At 37.5% G+C, this 20503-nt stretch overlaps 2 protein-coding genes across 4 annotated transcripts; both read left to right on the top strand.

Moving 5' to 3' along the window:
• The first annotated feature begins 90 nt into the window (after positions 1 to 90).
• On the top strand, positions 91 to 2958 carry LOC131004745 (uncharacterized). Of its 2 annotated transcripts, none has more exons than XM_057931493.1 (6): positions 91 to 250; positions 440 to 531; positions 984 to 1097; positions 1832 to 1911; positions 2176 to 2300; positions 2685 to 2958. In XM_057931493.1, the coding sequence occupies exons 2-6, from the start codon at positions 479 to 481 to the stop codon at positions 2754 to 2756; spliced, it is 444 nt and encodes a 147-aa protein (XP_057787476.1). In that variant the 5' UTR covers positions 91 to 250; positions 440 to 478; the 3' UTR covers positions 2757 to 2958. The 2 variants fall into 2 exon arrangements, with proteins under 2 accessions (XP_057787476.1, XP_057787477.1); XM_057931494.1 differs by having other exon boundaries at positions 137 to 310.
• A 6253-nt stretch (positions 2959 to 9211) lies between these two features.
• On the top strand, positions 9212 to 20503 carry LOC131004746 (autophagy-related protein 2). Of its 2 annotated transcripts, XR_009095098.1 has the most exons (14): positions 9212 to 9735; positions 10129 to 11177; positions 11605 to 11753; positions 12842 to 13017; positions 13153 to 16278; positions 16362 to 16474; positions 16974 to 17181; positions 17422 to 17535; positions 18203 to 18310; positions 18391 to 18523; positions 18780 to 18982; positions 19251 to 19447; positions 19537 to 19827; positions 20222 to 20503. XR_009095098.1 is itself a non-coding variant. In XM_057931495.1 (13 exons), the coding sequence occupies exons 1-13, from the start codon at positions 9532 to 9534 to the stop codon at positions 19610 to 19612; spliced, it is 5856 nt and encodes a 1951-aa protein (XP_057787478.1). In that variant the 5' UTR covers positions 9212 to 9531; the 3' UTR covers positions 19613 to 19981. The 2 variants fall into 2 exon arrangements, 1 of the variants encoding a protein (XP_057787478.1); XM_057931495.1 differs by lacking the exon at positions 20222 to 20503 and having other exon boundaries at positions 19537 to 19981.

Raw genomic sequence — 20503 nt, forward strand, 5'->3', positions numbered from 1 at the left:
CAACTTTTTAGTTGAAACTCCACATCAAGGAATAGTTTATCCCTCAAAATTACAATGATGTAGACATGTAGTAGTGAAATTTATTTACGCATTCTCAAAAAAAAAAAAAAAACTTGTTGTTACACTGAATCGGTCTTCCCTCTTTGATACGCCGGGATCCCCTTTCATCTTCTTCCCCTCCAAAACCCCTAATCAGCAATCCCGCTCGCGCTATTAGATTCATCTTCTCACTGACAAAATCCAGCTGACGGTAATTCCTGACTTGCATTGCTTATTTCAATTTTTGTAAGTTGTAATCAGCAATCAAATGGTAAGTTCACTGAATAGCAGGAATTCAGCATTTGTACATGTTGTGAAACTTAGATGTGTATTTTTTTTTTTCATTTTATTGATGGAATAATTTGAAGTTGATAATTCGATCGAACATTTTCTCGTATAGAAGTACGGAATTGCAGTTTGATCGACAGCAGAGAAGAAAATGTTGCTCGCAGTCCTGATCGCAAATTCGGAAGGCAATATTCTTGTCGAACGGTACAACAACCGAAAAATTAGATACTTATTTTCTGTCGTATATTCTGAATGTTGATATGGGTTTCCTTTATATTCATCTTCTTTCAGCTCACTTTTATGTGAACTGAAGTTATGACAATTGTCGAATTGGATGTCTTTAGCATTTGTAGTTGTTTATGTTTTTGTGGATCTATTGTAATCGGCAAGTTGTTTGAGTTAAGGAATGTTGAAGAATAAATATAATCCTAAAATTAGCTAAAATTTTGAAATGCTTTCAGAATTGAGCCTTACTTGATCACGATCAATTTAAGAATCAATTCAACTTTCATGTGTAAGCTTTAAGTACAACAAATAAAAATAATGGTTTTAGTTTGTACTTTTTTCTAGTAAAATTATTTCATCTTTAAAAGTTTATAGTTTTTGTTGTTGCTCTTTGTTTTTTGATGGGTTTATTTGGTTCTTGGATGTCGTAGTTTTAATGGTGTTCCGGCAGAGGAACGTTTACATTGGAGATCTTTCTTAGTGAAACTGGGAGTAGATAATCTCAGAGGAGTCAAGAATGAGGAGCTCCTTGTTGCTAATCACAAGTATGTGATGATTTTTATTCTATTTTTCGTTTTTTCTTGTAAATTTTACCCTCTTGTGGAAAGCATATTTTGTGATTGTGCATCTGCTAGGAGTGATTATCAAACTTTGCGTCAGATCTAAACTGTTGAATGCTAAAAATGATGTTGATTTTTGACTTGCGCGGCTGATGTATGTTTTCTAGTTGGCCTATATATTAACATGAATTTGTATCTCTTGTTCCTGAAAAAACCTACCAGCAGTATTTCCTTGAACATTTCTGCCTAGGCCCAGTGTGCAGTTTAACTGTTTTATGTTATTAAAACATCACATGGTAACTAATAAACCTGAAATTCTAGTTTTGTTGTTGCGGGAAGGAAAAGGATGCCCATATGCTTACATTTTCTTTAGTTTTATTGCTCTTATAATTATATCGAGCTTATTTCCCCTTCGAATTTCAACTGAAGTTACTTTTGCAGCTATGGTTACAGAAAAAAATGTCTGTTTGGACTTATCTTGGATTAGATATAATGTAATTGAAGATGAGAAGTTAGTGAAATTATTTTTGTGCACAGCATGGATAGAACCTACTTCCCTCAACTGAATAAGTATCTGTTTAGTGCACATCATTTGCTCTTATGTTTTAATTTAGAGGCAATGTGCAATTAATAATGTATTACTTGGATATTGCTACTATTTTGTTATTTGTATCATCTCTGAGTGTTCTAATTGTGTAGGTGTGATTGTTATGCTACAGGTCGGTGTATATTGTATACACAGTGCTTGGTGATGTCAGTATATTCGTTGTTGGCAAGGACGAATACGATGAACTTGCCTGTAAGTAATTCATTCAGCTAGGCGAGGTTATATACAACGAATGTCCTATTAAGTGGCACAGCATTCTTTACTGAACACTGTAGATACGTTATTCTCTTTCTTATTTTATGAGAAACATGCCCTTATTTAAAAATTCAAATAAATATGTCCGAATCTATTTTTCTGGATGTGCCGTTATCTGTTTCACATGCCACTCAGTCCGATACATTAGGTATATCCATTTCTTGGTCATTCTATCTTGACATTGTATTTTTGTTCTTCTAGTGTCAGAAGCTATATTTGTTATAACCTCAGCCCTGAAGGATGTATGTGGAAAACCTCCAACTGAACGCCTTTTCCTTGACAAATATGGTAAAATATGCTTGTGCTTGGATGAGATTGTCTGGAAGGTGAGCGTTCTTACCTTTTTCTAAATTACGACTGTTTGTTACATGAGAACATTAGTTCCTTTCTAGTGGAAATACTTGGAAATTTATGTGCTGAACTCTTGTACGTTACCTGGTATTATTAGCTTTTCTTTAAAGAATCTTTATCGAAGCATTGCATTATTTAGCTCCCTCTCTTTCTTTTTGGATCTTTTTTGGGGGTTACATCCGATTTAGATAGCTATGACGTCTAAATCTGTGTAGCATAATTTTTCTATTTTACTTATGAACCAAAAATTATCAATAACTGGATCTTCATATATTCTTTGATCTATGTTGCAAATTTTTGCATAATTTGAAGAACGGGTTCACCAATGGTGCAATTAATATACTTCCTTTTTTCTGAAGGGTTTGTTGGAGAACACAGACAAAGACAGAATCAAGAGACTTATACGATTGAAGCCACCAATTGACTTCTAATTGACAGACACGAGACAACCTCTGCATTCTCCATGTGTACAAAGGGGGGCCTGCCTTCTTGCTATGATTACTGCGTGGAAAATGCACTTTCATGGGTTTGTTTCGTGATACTCTCTACAAATTGCTTATTTGGCTATTTGGTCTGTATTTGTATGGTTGTAGCTGTTGTTGCATAATATTTGCTTGTTCTACTATCACTTTACTCTTGCTATATACAGGGCCGGCCCTTGCATAGGGCCAAAGGGGCAAGGGCCTAGGGCCCCTTAAATTTAGGGGGCCCCAAAATAAATACAAGTCCACTAATATTAATTCTATTAAAAAATTTAGATTATTTTTTAAATATTTTTATTGCATATAGAATATTGTTGATTATGATGTGGTTATTGTCTCCCTAAAAAAAAAGACTATACTGGTTAAAAATCTACTTTATTTCTATAATTATTTGATCATTAATTTATGATTTATTGCACTTTATAATAATGTTAGTTATATATGCAGCTATCTCAAATTTGCTATAAAATTATGAAGCTTTATTTTCTAGAGGGCCTTTTTTTTCCCTTTCGCCTAGGGCCCCCAGAATGTCAGGGCCGGCCCTGGCTATATACCTCGGCTTTTGTGGAAACTTACAAGTTTCTTCAAAGGACTTTTACGGCATTTCAAGCATTTGGGCGTGCTTTTGATTGTATATGGAGTAATTGTTTCATTTATCTTTTGGCAGCTGTATATGGTAGTTACTTCAATTTACATTTTTTTTTTCACTTCAATTTACTTTAAACAACTTTTTTAATATAATTTGTATATGTAGGCATAGACCACTTGTTTTATAATGTGGTAATAAATTGTATATTGATTGCTCACTATTATTTGATACTTCCTCCGTTCCTGAAATATCTTTATGAGGGGAGATGACACGGGTTTTAATAAAAGTTTGTTGTGTATTTGATGAGTAGAGAAGAGGTCCCACAAATTAGTGGAATTGTAAGGATAATAGTTAGTGGAATGAATTAAAAAGTAACTAAAGAGAGATGCTTCAGATACGGAGGGAATAGTATGTCAGTTGAGGAGATTACCATCAATCTTAGATTTAAGACTTGAATGATATGAACATATCAATCCAAGACGTGAACAATGATTTTCTTTCATTTTAAAAAATTATTTTAAATACATTGTTTATTAAATTCAAGTAGATCGGTTTTGAAATTAATTCCTTTTATTAATTTGGATATGCAACACCTTTTGGTTAATATCGATTTCTATTCCAATTTTTTTGGAGATGTTTTTTTGAAAAGGAAATTCTATCGCAATTTTTAAACTTGTCAGATCTATATTCTCATTTTCATTATGTATCAATTCTATTATTGAGATAAAAGAAGGATTTTGAAACTCAATATTTATTGAGGATTTTTGAAGCTTGTGGTATGAATTGTCTGTGTATGTTTTCAATTTTTTGGTATGACGTTCATGTTTCTACTGCGCTAACTTCTCGACTCAATCATTTCGCTGAGAACACGAGCAAACAATTTTGAGTTTGAAAAACTCTTCCATTGTTTTAATTATAGGGCAAAGGTGCAGATTGGTCCCTGAACTCGACCCCCTAGAGCGTTGAGCCCCCCCATACTCGGTCAAGGCGCGTTGACCTCCCTGAACTTCCGAAAAAAAGGTGCAACTAAACCCACGCGTTTAACGGTGGTTTAACGCCGTTAAATGATTTTCTTCTCCGGCTAGATTTCCTTCTTCCGCGCCGCTCTCTCACGGCTCCGTTTCTGACTTTCTTGAAATTCCGGCGGCGGAGTAGATTCCTCCACCGGTGGCAGCGGCGGCTTCAGCGTCGAAACGGGATTTGAGATCTCCAAATCTTTGTAAAATCTCCTGCTCGATCTCTCCTCCCTCACCACCGCACTCTCATTCACCACTAGGGATGGCAGTGGATCTTGGACCCGGTCCAGATCCGTGGATCCAGATCCGTTTTTACGGATCTGGATCTCAATTTTTTGGACCCGACGGATTTGGATCTGGATCTGGATCTTAGTTTTGAAAACGGATCTGGATCTGGATCTTGAAATTTTAGATCCGGATCCGGCCCAGATCCGACCCGTGGATCCGTTTTATTTTATATATATATTTTATATTTAATATTTAGTTTACTAATAATATTAACTAAATTAAAAATAATAAATAAATTATATTCAAAAGAATAAAACCCAAAAGTAATTAGATAAAAATATTTTGTGTTATATTTTTCATGATGGAAATTAGATGTTGTTGATTTTGTGAATTTTTTTTAAATTAATTTAAAAATAGTAGATCCATGGATCTGGACCCGTGGACCCGCGGATCTGACGGATCTGGATCTGGATCCAAATTTTTCAGATCCACGGATCTGGATCTGGATCTGGATCTAATATATGAAAACGGATCTGGATCTGGTATTGGTCAGACCCGGTCCAGATCCGGCCCGTTGCCATCCCTATTCACCACCCTCTTCCCAATCTCCTCATCTTCCGGCGGTGGTGAAGCTGCAACGGATCCGAACTCCGGCTCGAATCAACATGAAAATCATCAAAAAATCTCCTCTGATAATCTCCATAACACCAATTTGATGAAGAAAATTCACGCAAATCAGGGTAGGAGCTGCTGCTTCTTCTCAAGATCGAATTTTTATGTTGCTGAAAATCTTGAAATTCATAAAGATTCGATTTTTCCTCATCATTTGATGGAAAATTAAACAATTTCGATTTCTGGGTTTCATCTTCCTTGATCGGAGAAGTTTGAAATTCATCAAACAATGGAGATTTCTCCTCATTTCGATTTCTGCTAAGAAACCCAAAAACTACAGCAACCAAAACAAGCACAATGTTCAAAGAATCCCGCTATCGCCGAAAAATTTTCTGGTTATCTTCTCCGGCGAGAAGAGAGAAAGAGAGAACCACCGGCTTGGACGGCCAAGGATGGAGTGCCGCCGTCGCCGCTCGCCATCCCCTCATCCCTCTCTCGCGTTTCCGGCAACGGATCTGTCTTCCCTCTCTCTCTCGCATCTCTGACAGCGGACGACCAAGGATGGAGCGTCGTCGCCGCTGCTCGCCTCCCCCCTCATCCCTTTCTCGCGTTTCCGGCAATAGATCTGTCCTCCCTTTCTCTCTCGCGTTTCCGGCAGCGAACGGCCAAGGAGGAGTCGTCGCTGCAGATTTCTGCTCCGGTTACGCCTCGCATTGGTTGGGGTAGGGCGCTCGCGGAGAAGAAGTGGCGTTGGCAAGATTTCCCCTTTCGACAGATGAATGACGCCGGAAAATTGACGCCGGAAAATTGAAGAAATCCAGCCGGAGAAGATGATAAAATCCAGCCGGAAAATTGGAAGAAACGGCGTTTAGGCGCCGTTTGGTGCGTGGGTTTAGTTGCACCTTTTTCTCGGAAGTTCAGGGAGGTCAACGCGCCTTGACCGAGTATGGGGGGCTCAACGCTCTAGGGGGGTCGAGTTCAGGGACCAATCTGCACCTTAGCCCTTAATTATATAATTGATATACATTGAAAAAATTGAGATGATAAATTATATTCTCCACTATACTTCTCCAACACCGATCCTGCTCATTACTTGGAGATGACATGTGCCACTAATTCTAAAGCATGTTGTAATTTCTTATTCAACTGCCCAAAATATTTTATCCGGCAAATTAATAAGAGATGGTCTTGGGTACACTCGAGTGTACCGTACGCTCGAATTAATCTATATCCAAATCTTGACTTACATCCCGACCCAAATTTGCATCTTGACTCAAATCATGTAAATGACACTATCTGTAATTGACACTATTTTGTTATACAAATGACACTGCGTATAAATGACACTGTGTATAACTGACACTATTCAGAAATATAAATAGCACTTCTTATAATTGATACTCCCTCCGTCCACCAATTAAAGGCCTATATGAAAAAATACGGGATTTAAGAAAAAAATGTATTTTTATTAGTTGAGTGGAGAAATGGTCCCACTTTTTTGTAAAGAATCTTTGACTTTTTTGATTAAATAATGAATAAAAACTTACCAAAAATAGGTAGGCCTTGTTTTTGTGGACGGACCAAAAAGGCAAGTAGGCCTTGAATTGGTGGACGGAGGGAGTACTATATAAAATTGTAAATGATATTATAATATTTTAAATAACATTATAAGATTGAAAATGATACTATAACATTTTAAAATGTTATAGTATCATTTATATAATTGAATAATGTCAATTATAAATCAATGTCATTTGTACGATTTGAATTAGGATGCAAGTTCGAATTAGAATGTGGATCAGGATTTGAGTATGAGTCAATTTTGGTGTACAGTACATATGAGTGCACGGGAGATCAATAAAGTGCTCCAATCCAATATCACGAGATACATCAAAATTGATTAACATTCATCAACAATGAATGATTAAACTATTTACTCCGGTATCAATTGTAAACAAGAAAGTGACATAATAAATTATTGCCATGATGATGTATTGATGATTATTACCTTACGAATGTAATTACGCGAAGATCTAGTTTGATATTTTGATGCTCGACATATTAATTAAGTTCATTATTATATTTAATAGTCTTCCGCTAGCATTCCAACGATAGAATCCTTCTAGTACCGAACGATGTAAAAATTAAACTCACCGTATTTGTTGATAATATACCTAAATTGAGGGTTAATTATCACAAAATCAATCAATTTTGATTTTATTTTATTTTAGACACGAGTTATAAATATTTCAATAGTAACATCACATTTAACTTATAGTAAAAAAACACCCCACCAATTTATGACTATTAAGAAATGACGTAACATAGTATTTTGATTAGGAGAGTAATCAAAATCCATATTTGAAGTGTGCACAAGGTAAATATTCATAAAAGCAAATAATATTTTAAAAACTACGCGTGACATACTTTCCCTCCATATTCGTATCCATATCCATATAATTGACCATATAATTATAAAATAAAAGGAATTCGAAACGTCTAACTTTCCCTCCATATCCAAGGTAATCAACCCTTCGTTCTTCATTTCTCTTTTCTCTCCGAATTTCTGGAGATCCTTTTGTTTGTTTAACAATTTCTTTCTTTCCTTTATCAGTTTGCTACTGAGATTATTGTTGCTATTTCATCGTTGTTCATCTGCTGTCCTTCCCAAGTGCATGTTCTTGTTCGTGTTTATCCCCAAATCTCGATTTAGGTATCATCTCGAACCCTCGATTTTTCCCATTTTGTTCTTTTCGATTTTGGTGTGGTTTATTTTGGATACTTAGGACTTGTACAATCATGGCCTCCGATACAATCCCCCACTCTGTCATGACTCAAGGCCAGCTAGATAAACTGCAAAGGAGGCTGAGGAATCCTCCCAACCTTCGTTTCGAACTTCCTGGTACCCCTGTGGAATTCTTCAATGACCTCTCCAAAACTAAAATCATCCTTTGGCAGGGGCAGGTAGACGCGGGGCTTCGTTTTCCTCCCCCAGTCTTTATAGAAGATGTTTGTAATTACTTTGGCATTCCCCTTCATCAAATCGCCCCCTCTGCCCTACGCAGGGCCTTTGCTTTCCACATTCTGCTGAGTCACCATGGTGTCCGAGACACCGCCAACCTCTTCGTTCGACTGTGCCGACACAAAAAAAAGTACAAAAAAAACTTATTTGTGTATATAAAACTTGTTAAGCTCTATTTATTGCAAGTTCATTAATTAGTTTTTAACACATACTTGGAAGGTACGTGAATTTCTTTTTACCGAATGTAGTTTCAACACATTGATGGTAAATCTACTTGAAGATTAACAAAAAAAAATATATAACTTGTAGTGCGAATAAGAAATGCAACAATAATTTATATAGCAAATAAGAAATGCAAGAAAAACACAGTTTGTGTAGCAAATAAAAAATGCAAGAACTCAAGAAGAATATTGTCAATTCAATCAAAAGATGAAAAAAATGACCTTGTTTATGGAGTATAAATAGAGAAAGGAATATAATGTTTTTGAATTCTAGTAAACTGCAGAAACATTGGGAATACACCAAGAGAATTCGAAGAGACAATTGGGGATATATCAAATTAAAAGAAAATAAAGAAAAAAGTTGGAAGAGGCAGCATGAAAATACAGTGTAGAGACATAGAAGAAGTTGAAGAAACATAGAATTTAGGCGGGAAATTTTGGCTTCACAACTTTGTTTTAGTATAATAGATAGATAGATAGCATGCCACAACATTTATCTAGTCGTTGGAAAATTTCAGGCGTACATATATATATATATACTTCCAAAAATGAGAAAAAAAAAGTTATTATCGAATATTTTATAAATTGTGTTTAAACTTAAATTACGTAAAAGCATAAATCTTTCAAACAATTGAGCCAAAGATTACTACAGAAGCACAAGCTTTAGGAGTCTGGATCGAAATAAATTACGGTTAGCCCTCGTTTTCCAATGAGATCACAATCTTAATCTTAACGATACATAAAATAGAACACTACGACAAATCCAATCATTGACACGAAACCATTCACAATCTAAACACGACTCTCCCATAGCAAAAGTCGTCTCAGTTCAATTTATCCCAATCCAAACCCTAACAAGGCAAAAACGGAAAACAAAACCTCAAACCTTGTTTCCGTCTTCATTGTCTGAATTCCGGTTGGATGGAGGTGCGAGCCTCCATCAAATCCAACTTCACTCTGTATATAGTGATTCAGAAACCCAGAATATAAAAGTTCTAATATTATCTGGAGGAAGTGTACATAGATTATACTGAAGATGTTTTCTTGGAGTTTCTCGAAATCCGCTGAGGCGATGTTCTCGCGGTGGGCAGTAAAGCGTGTTTGTAAATTCTTGTTGAAGAAGAAACTGGGGAAATTTATACTGGGAGATATTGATCTTGATCACCTTGATGTTCAGCTCGGTGCTGGCACGATTCAGCTCTCCGACCTCGCGCTGAATGTTGATTACATAAACGAGAAGGTAGGGTGCGCTAATTTTTCTAGCTGTAAATTTTAAATTTTTTCCCCGCTTTGGTAATTGTCTGTTTGTATAGCGCTATTCTCAAATTTGGAAGTGAATTCTGTTCGATTACTGCGTTTTTGGATGCGATACGTTGTTAATTCAAGTGGAGTGTGATTAAGCCTGATGTAGGTGTTTGACAGACTAAAAATTAAACGAGAGCTTTTTTTAGTATGCGATGGTTCTCCAATAGTTTGAAAATGTTGATTTTGGGTTATGTGGTTAACTTCGCTGAAACAGTTGAGCCTTCACCCACCTTATTTGAGGAGTTGCAATTCGGTGGGTGGTGTGGGGAAGCTTACCATTAACCCAAATAATTATACTGTTCTCTGCTAACATTTTATTGTTTTTCAGTTTGGAACAGCAGCTGTTCTAGTGAAAGAGGGGTCTGTTGGATCATTAACTGTAACTATGCCTTGGAAGGAAGGTGGTTGCCGAGTTGAGGTGGATGAGCTCGAAGTTGTTATTGCTCCTCGCCAGACGAAAGTAATTCGAGATGAATTTGAGACTCACTGTCACAGCAAGAGTGGCAACAATAGTTCGAGCCATGGTCTCAGAAAACAAGACAATGAGACTCATAATAATGCGGTTGCAAGTGCTTCTGTTGAAGTTCATGAAGGAGTTAAAACTATTGCCAAAATGGTGAAGTGGTTGCTAACTAGCTTTCATGTGAATATTAAGAAGCTAATTGTGGCATTTGATCCACTTTTGGAAGATGAAAATAGTAAAGCGTTAGACAGAATATTGGTTCTTCGGATTAATGAACTTCAATGTGGAACTCATATTTGCGAGGATTCTGCTTCTACCAATTTCACCAAAGCTCGCAATGTCCTTGGTATAAGTAGATTAACAAACTTTTTTGAATTCCAAGGAGCAGTTCTTGAATTACTTCCTGTGGATGGTCTTGATCATCAGTCTTCGCCTGATTTTTTGGTTGATTCGACTATTGGCAACTGGTATTCAGGAAATTGTACAGCTGGTAACACGACTGCTATAATTTCTGGAGAAAAGGGTGGTTTTTGTGGGAGTTTAAAGTTAAGTTTACCTTGGAAAAATGGTTCACTGGACATTAGCAAAGTGGATGCCAACCTTCATATTGAACCTCTTGAATTAAGACTTGAACCTAGCTCCATCAGGTACTTCATCTTTATGTGGAACCTACTTAAAGGTATAGGTGAGGAGAGGGAGGACCCAGTTCCTCGTGAACCATCAGACAGCTTGTCATCCTCGAGCTCTGCCATGCATCCTAGTAGCAAGGGGCCACTCGGTAATGAATTCTTTATTGCCAACTTGCCAGAGAAAGAACCAGTACATAACCTACTATCAGATTCACATCTCATATCTGATTGGGTGAGTAAAAGCCAGAAAGACCTAACTGAAGAAGAACCAGACTTTGGGGCGAGGTTGGTATTCTCTTACCTATTACAAATTTGCACTAAATAAACAATAAACTGCATCTTAAAACAGATTATTGAGCATTAAGCTGTACGTATGCTATAATGAGCACATATTACTGTAATTGAATAAAACCAATTGGTATTTGATTTGCCACCAACTTAGCCTCATCATGTATTACCAGTCATGGGTATTTGTTTGGGAGATGCAAATAGTTGGTTGATCAATCTCACATTCTCACTATGTCACTTTTTGGCTATTAGAACTTTTGAATCCTTTCTTCAGGACATAGTTTTGATGGCTGAAAGAAATTTAGTCTTATTCTTCATGGGGATATGAAAGTTTCTGCTGCTTTATATCTATACTAAAATTTTCACCTCTCTCGTTGGTCTGAACCTGTTCTGAACTCTTTCCTGTTAAATGATATATTGGCAGCGTGGATCAATTTTTTGAGTGCATTGATGGACTAAGAAATTCACAGTCAGCTTTAGGGAACAGTGGCATGTGGAATTGGACTTGTTCTGTTTTTAGTGCAATTACTGCAGCATCCAACCTTGCCTCTGGATCTTTACATGTCCCTTCTGGTAAGTCCTAATCCTATACAGTGTAGTCTCAAATGCAAATTGTGCTATAGCGGTTCAGTATGGTGCTACTGAGTTTGTAAGCTTTTTCTTTCTTTTACCTTTTCTTTTGACTTTGGTTAATGCTTGTATTACTTGATTAGCAAATTATTGAATACCATGTCAGTGTCTTTCCAGATTCATGTTATTGACCTGTTCACTAAAATTATGCGGCCATCAACTGAATCTGCGAAAGTTTGAATTCCTATCTAAATCATAAGCTTGTGCAAGCATGGGTAATGGTGGTGGTGGGTGGGATATTGTCATAAAAAGACATTACAGTAATTTAATAAGATTATTATAAACAAGTTGACTTTTCTTGAGCTGCGAAACTAACTCTGATGCCATGCCCTATCAACTATTAGGTCATGACCAAACACATGTCTAGCTTATACTGCATCAATGTAAGATATAGCAACAGGACACATCTATTGAATTTTGGAACTGTCTTCACTGCTTTGAAGTTCCATCTGGTAGAATCATTATGATGATTGGGGTTGTTAAGTGTTGGTAAAATGAGAAGAGAAAAGACATTGGTCATGTTATTCAGTTATCTCACTATATAAACACTTTACTCTTTTTTTTTAAAAAAAAAAACCTTCCTCAGTGTTGGTGAATGGTTTAACAATGATTTTAAGAGACTTTCTGGGTTTTTCATCGATGTTTTCCAGTATCGATGTTACTGTGTACCTATTCTCTGTCTGTACAGCTGAAACTTAATTCCAGATTTTCTGGGGATAGGGAGGTAGGGGCTTCTGTTCTAGAACTGTTTTTCTGCTTATTCTGGTCTGCTTACTCAACATATGTGAAGTTTCAACAATTAATTTCTAACACCACCTTCTAAAAATTAACTCTTGAGTCTTGACTGTCTGCATCATTGATGTTGTCAGTTTTTTCTTGAAGATATGTTATTTTGAGTATATGTAATCTGTGAAAGGTACTCTCTTTGTTTCAATTTTGAAAATATTTTTACCTTTATTAGCTCTGTTGCTGCATCACCATAACATTTTCATCTCTGGAACTGATATCACTTTCTACTTACTTGGGTGCAGAACAGCAGCTTGTTGAAACCAACCTCAGTGCATCCATAGAAAAAGTATCCCTCCTTTTGTCTTTCATTGATGAAGACAAGAAACAGTCCCCCAACATTAAGGCTGATATGGCTAATGCTGCTATTCACCTTCATCATCTGTGTGCACAGTTTGTAGAACTAGATCTTGTACTGCAGGTAATTGTAACCAGGATACTACTTTCGTTTCTTGATTACAACAGTTTGATGTCGTCTTTACCTAGTAACCATAATCTCTCTCAATGTTATGTTTAGTTTACTCTGTTAACGTTCAAAATTATGCAAGTTCCACAGGTACATCCTCGAGAAATGAACTTTGAATTAATTGCGCAACATATTCAATTAGTCGATCATTTGTCCTCCGTGAATGACTTGGTGGATTACAAGAGTCATGTTCAACATGAAAACTCTGATAGTGAGACGGACTTGATCCAAAAAATGCAAGATGGTGTCCAAGGTGCTCTTCGGACTGTTCAAGAATCCACAAAAGATCTTGGATTAGGCCACCGAATTAATGATCCTGTTGAAGTTTCATTGAGCATGCAGGACACTAGTGGATGTCAGCACTTGAAGAATGGCAAAGATATTTGTCGAGACTATGCCAGTGTAACTTTGCTCAAAACTTCAGGTGTCAGCAGCATCCATGTCAGTATAAACCTGGGTTCTTCTGGCAGCTCATTAATGGGGCCTACATCTTTTACTTTAAAGCTGCCACCCTTTGTTTGTTGGATGAACTTTGATCTTATTATTACGGTGCTAGAATTTCTGCAAGAGATGTCAAACTGTATTGGAACAACTAGCCTGGGGAATGGTTTTGCACTGGAACCAGAAAGTAAAGAATATGGATTTTCGGCTATTCATGGAAAGATTTCACAGCCACGGCCTACCAATGTGTCAACCAGAAAGTTTCTGGAGGGCAATATATTCCTCCCAAATGCTAGGATAATACTGTGTTTCCCTTTGAAGGAGCGTGAATATTATTCCAGCTACTCTTCTTGCAATCAGTTTATTGCTTTTGACTTGGTTTCACCAACAATAAGAGGGAGAGATGATCGATCAACCAGGCTGACTCCTATTGCTAGTTTTGACAAGAGACCCACTATGACCACATCATGCTCCTTGAATTTGAATATGGGTGACTTTTATCTCTTTTACATCAGCTCAGCTTATATGGAGAAGATTGATGAAAGTGAAACCTACGAGAGGCGGGAGGGTAGCTTTTCAGCTGAAAAGATTATTTCAGTTGTTAATGGAACTGATCATCTGTCTGTTATTAGTATGTTTTGGCAGGAGGGTCCTGTGACTGGTCCTTGGATCGCCAAAAAAGCCAAGCTTTTGGCTTCCTCTGAGTATGGTAAGAGCCAAGATAAGGTTGTTGGAAAAGATTCTGAGTTTGCCTCAGTTACAACTGTTAGAGACAGCAATGGATTTGATACTCATACTCGGCAAGAGATGTTAGCAAGCTCTGCATTTTTCTTGCGTGGAAAATTACCTCCTGCAACAATATATGTAGACGAAAAAAAGTACGAGAACATATCTGGCCTCCTAAATCAGATGGCCGAGCATTTCGCTTTTGTCACTGCCGAATCAGTTAGTAATATGAAAGAGCATTCTGCGCTTCAAACATCATTTCTATTTGAATGTGAGTCTGTAACAATTTCTCTTGCAGTTGAACCAGTGGGGGATTTTAAGTGTTACATACGCTCAGAACTTCCAGGTTCTTGGTCTAGTCTAACTCTCAAGGTAGACAAGTTTGAGTTACTTTCTGTATCTAACATTGGTGGAATAAGCCATGCCAATTTCCTATGGGTGTCCCATGGTAAGGGAAGTTTGTGGGGTTCTACTGAAGGTCTTAAACGGGAGTTTCTTTTGATATCATGCAGTGACTCGACAATGGGTCGTGGTAATGGAGAAGGTTCAAATGTGTTATCTTCTAGATACTCTGGTTCTGACATTATCAACTTTTCGGACCCAGAAAGCAACCATATGTTTACTTCAATTACTATTAGATGTGCCACTATTGTTGCAATTGGGGGTCGCCTGGATTGGTTTAATACAATAATATCCTTTTTCATCCTACCATCTTCTGAATCTCAACAAGCAGGTGATAATTGTCAGAAGGCTTGTGGATCTTCGTTCATTCTTAATCTGGTGGATGTTGGCCTGAGTTATGAGCCATACATTGAAAAATTGATCGAAAATCAGGGCTCAGACCTCAAATCTTCTGATTTTAAGGCCAATGAATATGAGGATGAGATGTATATTGCTTGCCTTCTGGCTGCTTCTTCGTTGAAACTTTCAAATACAACTGTGGCTTATTGTGCAGAAAGGGATTACAAAATCAGACTGCAAGATCTAGGTTTTCTTATATGCACAGTGCCTGAATATGGGTTAATTGGTTGCACTCACAGTGTAGGGCAACTTAACAATCTTGGTTATGTGAAAGTTGCCCAAGAGGCAAATGTTGAAGCACTTTTTAGGACGAACTGTGAGAATGGCCATGCATGGGAATTAGAATGTGCAGAGTCGCACATCATGTTAAGTACATGCCATGATACAACTTTTGGATTAATTAGGTTGGCTGCTCAACTCCAAAAGCTTTTTGCTCCTGATATGCAAGATTATGTTGTGCACTTGGAGAATAGGTGGAATAATGTACAGCAAGCACATGAAGTCACTGATGAAATGGCAATAAGCGGTGAATTCTCTCCACTTTACCAATCAGAGAGTTCAAGTCAAGAGAAAAAGTCCAAGATGGGAAATTTGATGGATGAGATATGTGAAGATGCCTTTCAGCTGGACAGCAACTCTGCTGGCCAAGCTAAAACTTTTAGTTCTCATCTTTGCTCCATGGTCGAGGATACTTCTCGTGTAGCTGGTGGGGCTTCATCATCAGGAGAAAAGACTCCTGAGATTATAGAAGAATATTTCCTGTCAGATCTTCGCCCCCTTTCCGTACTTTCTTCAGGAAGCCAGTCATCTGAATTTTATGGTTTCCACACCGTTGTTGCTGGAGAGGATCGGATAGGAACTGATGGATGGTATGGGAGCACCCCATTAAGAATACTAGAAAATCATGCTTCAAAAGTGGAGAAGCCTGATGTGCGGAAACCTGTGGACTTTGAAGTTTGTACAAATGATTCTGAACATGTTGATGTGATAGCTGAGGGTCGCGTAGTTCTTAAGAATATAAATGTCAGTTGGAGAATGTACGGTGGTTCTGACTGGTCCAACTTCCAGAATACTTCTCCACCGTTGGCTATAGCAAGGGATGTGACTACTTCTTTAGAGCTTACATTGTCTGGATTATGTGTTGAGTATGATGTGTACCCAAATGGTGAAATATCTGCATCTACGCTTTCTCTCACCATTAGGGATTTCTGCCTCTATGACAGAAGTAATGATGCGCCATGGAAGCTGGTACTGCTTAACTATCTATGCTTCAGTCCACTTGTTAATCTTGTAATATTTTATTCTCTGATTCAGTGTTGTTTGGTTGTAAGATGCTTGGGAATTATCAGTCGAAGAAGCATCCAAGAAAGTTCTCTTCAAAAGCTGTGAAGCTGAATTTAGAAGCCGTTAGACCAGACCCTTCAATCCGTATTGAAGAAAATCGGTGTGCTATTTGTTTTAGCTTTATTTCTTTAGCCATTTTTGGACATTTGAAGGAATTTTCTGCTGTTTGCTTTAAAATATCTAATTAGTTTATTTCTAGTGGATTTTGGAGGAAATATCAAGAGTCCATTTAGTAAGTATTAGACAACGACTTGATAGGGGTGACATTGAGATGGGGTAACCAATAAGTCATAGGGTTTTATATGAAAGAATGAAGAAGGTGAAATGAGGCCAATATATTCCCTTCCACCAATTTTCGTGCCAACTCTTTAATCATTTTGTCCATTCTTGTAAATTCCTTGTTTCTGTCATTATCGTAAGCAGAGATTTGCCTGAAATTGGGATTGTAGTGAACATTGGGTTTCTTTCTTAAATTGTCTCTAGAAGGATTTGTACTGAATGATAGCATCAGTAGATGTACCTTGCCCTTCATTATAAGTATACAGTGCTGAAACATTTTATCTTCTGAATTTCTAATTGATATTGCATTTCCTCTCCAGGTTACGTATTGCTTTACTTCCCCTTCTTTTGCATCTTCATCAACGCCAACTTGATTTTCTCATCAGCTTCTTTGGAGGAAAAAACACATCAGCTGACTCCTCTTCCAGTGCCCCTCTGGATTTAAGTAATTCAGGAGAGCCATTTGAGAAGAGCAACAATGTGCAGGGTCGTGGCATCAATGAAGAGGCATTTCTTACTTACTTCCAGGTAAGTTTGAGTCTATTTTTTAGATGGGCCTAATTTGAGTTGTGATTTTTGTGATATATGAAGACCATAAGTGTTTGGAAGGACGTGTCTGTCTTTCATCCCCTCTACCTGCAGTGATGCTCCATTCTATATACTTCACTTCTAAGTTCTAATATACCTGTTTGCTGCCAGTTATGTTCTTTCTTCTCACTGGGCTCTTCATCTAGTCTGGGTCACTCATCTTTATCTGCTTTCTTACAGAAATTTGACATATGGCCTATGCTGGTTCGAGTTGATTATAGTCCTTGCCATGTTGACTTAACAGCTCTAAGGGGTGGCAAGTATGTCGAACTTGTCAACCTCATACCTTGGAAGGTGACTTGTTGTTTTATCATCTCTTGATCTGTTTCTATTAATTCTGCAATCCACCCAGGTTATAAACTAATCATTTGATTTCACATGATAAAGTAAGTAAACTTAATCAATGGGCCAGATTTGAGGAATTTTAAGCGATTTGATATTTAATGAATATATCCGTATGCAAATTGCTGCTTTTGTTGCTTGATCCGCTTACACTGATCTGTTTTGGAGTGGTAGGCTCATCTGCATGATGGATAATTGGATATGCATCTTTGATTTGCATATATCAGCATTGATGCTTGCCATGAAACATAAAATTCTGCTTCTTATCAGAGAAGTTTGAAGATGCCTTGTGTTGTGTCTCCCAGCTTAAAAATGAAGTCCATGCCTAACTACTGTTACCCGGTTCATCTTAGTAAAACTACTAGTTTTCGTGAGAATTTTCTTGTGCAAGAATATGAATCTAAAAATGCACTTGCTTTTTGGCTTTTCTGATATTCCATCATAAGTTTTCTACCACTTTATGGTATTTTAGTTGTGTCATTAGGCATGCCTTAATTGATATCGTCGTGAGTTTGGTGAAATAAGTTGACGTGCTTCCGGCTGAATTAAAGCTTATTATGCAAGGGAGTTATTGTATATCCATACTACTAGCTTTATATACTAATGACTTCTTATGCAGGGTGTGGAGTTGCAACTCAAACACGTGCAAGGAATAGGTCTCTACGGCTGGAGCAGTGTTTGTGAAACAATAATGGGAGAGTGGCTGGAAGACATTTCTCAGAACCAGGTTCAGTTAAATCCGACTTATTATTTACGAATTTTGATATTTGTGAATGCATGAGATTTAATATATTGCGTGTTTTGTAGGTTCATAAACTGTTGAAAGGCCTTCCTCCCATTAAGTCATTGCTTGCTGTTAGCTCTGGAGCTGCAAAGTTGGTATCTCTGCCTGTGAAGAGCTATAGAAGGGATCATAGGTTACTCAAAGGAATGCAAAGAGGTAAAATATTTTAATAGACATGTCTCGTCTATTCATATTGTGTGAGTTCCATTGACATGATGCAAACCCACAACTGTGAGCTCGCTTGTCATTTACCTGTGTACTTATCTTTGGAGTTTAGTCGACATCTTCAACTTTCAGTACATGGCTTTTGGTTCTGCTGAAGATGAATAGTCCTTTCAAGAGGCAATATTCTTCATTGTTGTTGTCTGAATAAGGATATGATATTTAATGTGTAACTGAACTGTTGTCATAGGCACTGTTGCATTCCTTAAAAGCATTTCGCTTGAAGCAATTGGGCTGGGAGTACATTTGGCTGCCGGAGCTCATAACATCCTCCTCCAAGCAGAGTATATTCTAGCTAGTATTCCACCCTCTGTACCATGGCCGCTAGAAAGCGAAGTAGGTAACGGTGTGAAATCAAATCAGCCAAATGATGCTCAACATGGAATTCAACAGGTCAGTGTCCTATCAAACATTGCTTGTTCATCATGGTTCCGTCTTACTTTGTTTTTGATTTTTTTTTAAGAACTGACTTTGTTTTTGAATTATTAATATTTAATTCCTGATTCCTAACCATTCACTGGGGGAGAGAGAAGTTTTTTGGCAACTTCCCGTCCCTTTTAGCTTGGAAAGATTACTCTTTATCAGCTTTTTCCCTAACCCTCTTTAGCAAGCAATATTCTTCATTGCTGTTGCAAATAAGGATATGAATTTCTCTTGGCAGGCCTACCAGAGTATTAGTGATGGCCTGGGAAGATCAGCCTCTGCCTTGGTACAAAGCCCCTTGAAAAAGTACCAGCGTGGTGCTAGTATGGGATCTGCTTTGGCAACTGCTGTGCAATCTGCTCCAGCTGCGGCTATAGCTCCTGCTTCTGCTACAGCACGTGCAGTGCACTGCGCTCTTCTTGGCTTTAGGAACAGGTTCTGCTACTGCCCATCTTCCTTTTCTGTGTGTATGTTGCAGTAGCTTCTTGTCAGATCCATAACACTAGTAGTTTTTTGTATGGCAGCCTTGATCCTGAGCACAAGAAAGAGTCTCTGGAGAAATACTTGGGCAGAACCCCACCTCAGGAATCCAAGCAGTAGGTTTTGCAGACAAGCAATACAATTGATGCTGCATTATGTCATCAATTACGCTGAAGATAGATTTTATGGGTTTTTCCCTATGTGGAAGCTGTTGAAAACACAAGTTGATGGTGAAAAAGCAAGGTTACGGTCATATCACAGGCAGTCAGAAATTCAACAGCTGCAGAGAGAGGAGCAAAACTTACTCTTTCTCTCCCTCCCTCTCTGGTTTTGTGGTAAATTCCATTTATATTTTGCACCCCCTACCCCCCGAATGTACTAGCTTCTTTGCACCATTAAGTTTAGAAGTGATTTGAAACGTCTGAGGTGATCTGTTTATGTACCTTCATGTGTGTTTTGCTTGTGTCAAAAGAACTAAATTAGAGATTTTGCAATCTTGTCCTTAGGGATTAAATCTTGCACTCAAAATGAGTCTTATTGTTGCTCTCAAATTTACACGTTTCTTAGGCTGCCTTTACTGATAAAATTAACAGAATTTCCTCTCCCAATCTTATTGCCGTCTCCTAGTTTTAGCAAAAAAGACATTCCTATTGCATTTAAGATTTCATTCTTGAAAGCCTGCTTATATCTTGTTGCTAAATTATCAAATTAATATTTGCTTTGTTGCAGGTATACCGATGTATATAGATCATGCACAAATGGGCAACTCTATCGGAGGGGTGTTTTCTGTGGCCCGGCTTGTGAGGAGAGATTGTGTAAATACACAGTGTAAAATAGTGAATATGTGATGATATTAGGTTTTATTTATTTAAAATCAACCCCCAGCCTTGTAATTAGGGGTCATGTTTTGGTCGACAGCTTCAAGTGTAATTATGATTTCGTTTGTTTTGATTCTTTGTTGATGTAAATATACACACAATGAATGCTGAAGCGGGAAGTTATTTGTTTTCA

The sequence above is a fragment of the Salvia miltiorrhiza genome, unplaced genomic scaffold (assembly GCF_028751815.1).
Source record: "Salvia miltiorrhiza cultivar Shanhuang (shh) unplaced genomic scaffold, IMPLAD_Smil_shh original_scaffold_455, whole genome shotgun sequence".
NCBI lineage: Eukaryota > Viridiplantae > Streptophyta > Magnoliopsida > Lamiales > Lamiaceae > Salvia > Salvia miltiorrhiza.